The sequence below is a fragment of the Magallana gigas genome, chromosome 9 (genome assembly GCF_963853765.1).
Source record: "Magallana gigas chromosome 9, xbMagGiga1.1, whole genome shotgun sequence".
NCBI classification, from domain to species: domain Eukaryota; kingdom Metazoa; phylum Mollusca; class Bivalvia; order Ostreida; family Ostreidae; genus Magallana; species Magallana gigas.
Window position 1 is genome coordinate 3,411,244 of NC_088861.1, and position 5,470 is coordinate 3,416,713.

The following is a 5,470-nucleotide window of genomic DNA, read 5'->3' on the forward strand; positions in this document are numbered from 1 at the left end:
CGATATATAACAAGAACAATAATCTCAGTCTTTTCCTTTGATGAAATACCGCCCAATGTTTGAAAGTAATCATTAGATAGCGATGGAGTCATTATCTCCCTTGGCTTCTAATACATGAATAATATCATTAGAGTGCTTTATAGAGGAACAACACTGACACGTTGTAGTTTTACATAATAAATAAATTATTTTATTATCATTTATAAAATCACAAAATATAGTGGATGGCTTCTCAAATAAATTAACAAATACTTACAAATAACAAGTGACAATCACAAACTAGTAAAACGGCATGGTCCCACATGTAAAGAGACTAGCAGCTAACTATTTTAGCACCTCGTTTACATAAAAAGCCTTTGTAAGTCTCTTAGTATTTTAATAATTGTAGCACTTGGATGAACAAAGGCGATTTGAACAACACAAATAAAACCTCAATTCTCATAGATACATTAAGGCACGTTTCTTGAGATTTGTTGAAAAAAGGCTAGGGTTCTGAGAAGAGTTAATGATCGTTTTACAATCTTCCAAAACTTATAAATCGTACTGACAATTGCTTAAAAAGTAGTTGAGAAAGGTCATTCCACGTTCTGGACTAATGAATATTTGCCATATGATATATCTGTGCCACAAAGACACCTTTATTACTATAATCTATTTTCGCCTCGAAGAAAAGTTTTTTTTTAAAATTTCAGATCATCAGAATGACAAAGTTGTCAAGAAGCTTTGGTTAACATACTGAAATTATTGTAACAAAAATTTCTTGAAAATGTCACCTGATGCAGATTTTGATAATAAAAAGTTGTATTTAAGAATTAATACAATTTGCTCGTGGTAAACCTGAACAATAATTCTTTTTGTGTTGTTATTATTATAATATACCATTTGAATTTATGAATTTTAATTGTATTTCCAAGTTAAGGATAAAACCTTTTTAACCACTTGGTTATTTTAAACGAAAAATAGAGCTTCAAACTCCATACATTAATGTTCCAATTAGTTTTCTGACAATATAATGCAATCGGTCAATAAAAATCGTTTAAAAAAAAAATATGAACATGGATGCTACAAATCATAAAAACGGCATAATGATGGGTTGTTTGTAGATTCAAACATGATAAAAACCTATATGAGATCACGTAGTTACGTTTTGTGTCCAAACCTACGTCACACAAAACATCCAAAGCTAAATCATTTCAAGTAATTACTTGCACAAAATACAATCTTTCAAAAAATTGCCAATGTATCAAATAAAAAATATTACTATATCTTTGGTAAAAGCATGTAGTCTTTACACTATTGGTTAAGTCAACGAAAATTAAATCGAAATGAAATTAAGATTCAATCAGCTACTGCAAACCAGTTTGCAGTAGTAGTTCTCTTAATTCGGCAAACAATACCAACAGAGCAACAACATACAAATTCAAAGAGGCTACAAAACATTCCATCAAAAACTGGAACATACATACACAATGTACAAATATCACAATAAGTCATCTTTGGTGACAAAAAAAGGAAGCAAAAGACTTCAAAACAAAACGATACAAAACCTACAAGACCTATAGCCGTTCTTCACAATAGCAAAATAAACCAAACAAATTAAAAAGGAAAACGCACAGGCAGACAAACATCCTGTTTTGGCAAATAATTTTCAAATACGTAAAATACATGTATTTTCTCACAGAAAATTTAAAACAAAAATATTGATAACAACTATACGAATTACATTATCTAATTACAACAATCAAATAAAACCAACAAAAGAAAAACAACAAAACCTTTGGATGCATATTAATGATATGGGTGACTTTATATGAGAAACAAACTGTGATTTTACTTTCAGGTTACGGGACAAAAAAAGCAGCTGATGTTAAATTAAACAACAAAGTGTCAACAATAAATATTTTGGCAAGGAAATGGATTGTCGGGGGTTCACATGTTAGTTTCTCCTTTGTTCCAAAAAAACTTTACCAATCAAAGGATAAAAAGTTGAAACTAACATCACCCGCAAATACAACAAATTGTTGAACACGTTCATAAAATTTCAACTGGAATGGTGCACGTGATAATCATAAAGAAAAAAATTGACACCAAAAAACCCCCGAAATGACAAATACTAGTATTTGTCAATTCTAATCATTGTGTATTATATAAAATATAGACTAGACAATCACTTCAATTTCCTCTCAGAATATCGAAAATCGACGTTCGGCCACCAACTTGCTGTTTTCTATACAGTTTACAATTGCATGACCCATTCACTTCAATTTTGGTCCACATTTCTTCGCCATGTTCATCGCGTACAAAAGCGTCAATATAGATTTTTTTGGTCACACATTCAGACCTGTAGTTGTCCGTGTCAATCCCACGACAAGCCTCACCTTCATTCGCACACTTGGTTTCATATATGAATTGTTTTAATCTTTGGCGATTAGACCATCGATGAGACAGAACTTGGACCTGGAGCCCGAATTGAGTTGTGGATTCATTAAGTTGGACCCAGTCACTAACACTATCACAAACACTCAACGGGTGTGGATCATAGTTATCACTTGATCCCAATGACCCCATTCTATTAGAACGTCTTCTCCTGCTTTTACTAATCCCATGGTTATGCCGATGTTTCTTGTTTTGCTTCCTGTTTTTCCTCTTGTTTTTCTTTCCTTTGTTTTTCTTTCCTTTGTTCTTTCTGGATTTTTTTAATTTTTTCGCTCTTCGAATCTTTTTTTCAGCCGAAGAATCCCTCTTTGACCTCGTTTTCGATCCCTCGGAAGGCGGTAAAACTGGTGCTTCCGTAGAGAATGCAACACGGGACTGTATTTCAAAAAGTCCGTTATCTACAACGGGAAAATAGGCATCGTCCTCTTCTCGATGTTCCCAGTCTAAAGGTTCATTTATCTTTTTCAAAACTATAGTGTTCGTTTCAATTCCAGCATCTTTCACTGACAAAGATTCGACGGAATCGAGGAACAGCAATACCAAAAATACCACCATGGTCGTAAACCATGTCTAAAAATATCAAAGGAATTTTTCATAAAAAATATTTTCAAATTAAAAAAACAATTATTTTGCATAAAAGTTATTTTTACTTTCTTTCGGGTGTAATATTCCATTCAAAATAAATGAAATTAATAAGATAATGTCAAGTAAATCATTAATGTTAGAAATCTTAATAAAAAATTCAATCGTTTTATATAAGAAAAATTACACTTACCATTAAATAATAGGAAGAGTTTGAATGAAGCATTCTGTTAAATCCATGTACAAAATACACAAAAAAGTACGCAATCCAACATTTTAGAGTTCTTATGAAAAAAACGCAAAAACAACAATTTTAAATAGGAATTAAAATATTCCTAAATCACATTTAAAATCAGTTCAAATGAAAAGTCACGTCAACTGGAAATAAAATCACTATCATATATTTCATACTATGAAAGAAAATAGTACGCAAATATGAGAGACAATTTTACTGTATAAGCCTAAGCACTATGCAGCGCTCGCACTGCATCTACTTATAAGCCACGAGTTCTCACTGAGCGCTTGTCAAGAGTAAGAAATATATATACCGCTTCCCGCGTTCCCAACTGACAGTGTCGCATAAGTCGTAACATCTTCCACGCTAGTATATATAACTATATATACATAGGCATTTACTGGGGTCTCATGTTAATGAATATGTGGGTCATTTTGTGTGAACTAGAGGGCACGAAATGTTCCTAACATGATAAGCGATTAATTGTAAGGAATTTGTTTGATAATTATGATGAGAGACAGGTAATTGATTTTTTTCTGAGTAGTTAAGGGCTGGACTCTTCCAGTTATCTTCGCATTCACACCTGTCTGCCGCGCCGTTACGGATGTGTAAAACACTGGCTTATCTTTGTACTTTCCAAGATAATGGCGCTGTTAACATACCCGGGTCATGTTCAGATGTCCTCATTATTACCCGTGAACGTTAAACGTGTTTAATGTGTTTTACGAAATGAGAACGCAAAATTAAAGTTGTTCAATTAATACACTGTACTTCCTGCGACGAGAGAGAGAGAGAGAGCTTACAATATGTTTCTTTTATAATAAATGTATGTATAAATCACTTTCATCGGTAACTTTCAATTTAAGGATATTGAGATATCAGAGAAAAATAGCGAAGAACAAAATACTTCATTTGTCAAATGGTAATTTCTTATTTCTTCATCTCCTTAATTTAATAGCCCCCCCCCCCCCAAAAAAAAATAAATAAATAAAAAATGACTGTTTTAAGAAAAGAAGGAGGAAAGGAGAACAGGTTTGAGAATATAATCACTACGGCTTCTTAGTTTCAATCACCTGTCTCTATACATGTACATGAATTAATATCTAACATGTTTCTGATCACGCGTAAGATTTCAATCCCGAAAGTGCTATTACATGTAGATACTCCGTAGAATCGATAATTATGAAGTGCATTTTCTTTTCTTTTTTTCCTTTTTGACTTATACCATCGATGATTACTGTTTTCATATATTAAAAACTCTCTCTCTCTCTCTCTCTCTCTCTCGCTCTCTCTCTCTCTCTCTCTCTTAAGCTTTCTCTCCTTCTCGGTATTTTGGAGGATAATAAGTCCGTACATTGTCGATAGATTATTTCCCAAGGCGGAGAAATATAATTTGTTTATGTAGCTAAAGATTTAATGGAAATATTCCTATCATTACAGATTATGACAATTTTCAGCAACCAAAAAATACGATATCAAATTACTAAGAAAAAGCGGCTTATATATTCAGTTTATTGTATATCGCACGCCTTTTGAATCAAAGTACAGGAAAATATTGCACATTATTTTTCAATATTCATGCTTATTCTTTTAAGACGGAAAAATACGATTTGATTTAGATTAGTATGCCGACATTCCGCATTCTTATCATTAGGATTAACATGCCCACACGTATGACTCTCTATTCGTAATAGTCGCATTCAATATTTACACCAGCTTGTAGTTCGCTGGGCGATGGAATACGAGATTATACGTACAGGCGTACAGCATGCAAGGAACATTGACAGGCACTATATATTGACTCATGATGACAAAATGTATGACTCCGATATGATCTCAAGGGAACTATTTGTAATTTCTGGACGCAGACAATCTTTCGGTTAATCCCGCATCCCCGCCTTCCGTTCTTAAAGGGTCTTGTTTTTCTTCATTGCATTAATCATTGACAACAAAACAGTTTAATGCTTTCTGATTAAACTAGCAGCTAATCCTATTAACATTTTTTGAAATATTTACAACATCCGTTGGAAATGAACAAGATGCCCCCCAAGACATGTATTTTCAATCAGCACAAACAATATACTACTAAGGCAACGCTAAGAAAAAGCAAAGACTGTACATTCATATAATTTCTAAAGATATTCTCCATGAATAGTGTTCAAAGATTGTGTAATAATAAAAGGTTAGTGATCTATTATACATTGCTCTTGGAGGGTA

The 5,470-nt window shown here is 32.8% G+C and overlaps 1 protein-coding gene across 1 annotated transcript; it reads right to left on the minus strand.

Moving 5' to 3' along the window:
- Positions 1-1,041: 1,041 nt before the first annotated feature.
- On the minus strand, positions 1,042-3,624 carry LOC105317578 (uncharacterized). Its single transcript, XM_011414260.4, has 2 exons — positions 3,212-3,624; positions 1,042-3,006 (listed from the first exon to the last, which is right to left on the minus strand). The coding sequence occupies exons 1-2, from the start codon at positions 3,242-3,244 to the stop codon at positions 2,173-2,175; spliced, it is 867 nt and encodes a 288-aa protein (XP_011412562.3). The 5' UTR covers positions 3,245-3,624; the 3' UTR covers positions 1,042-2,172.
- Positions 3,625-5,470: the final 1,846 nt, after the last annotated feature.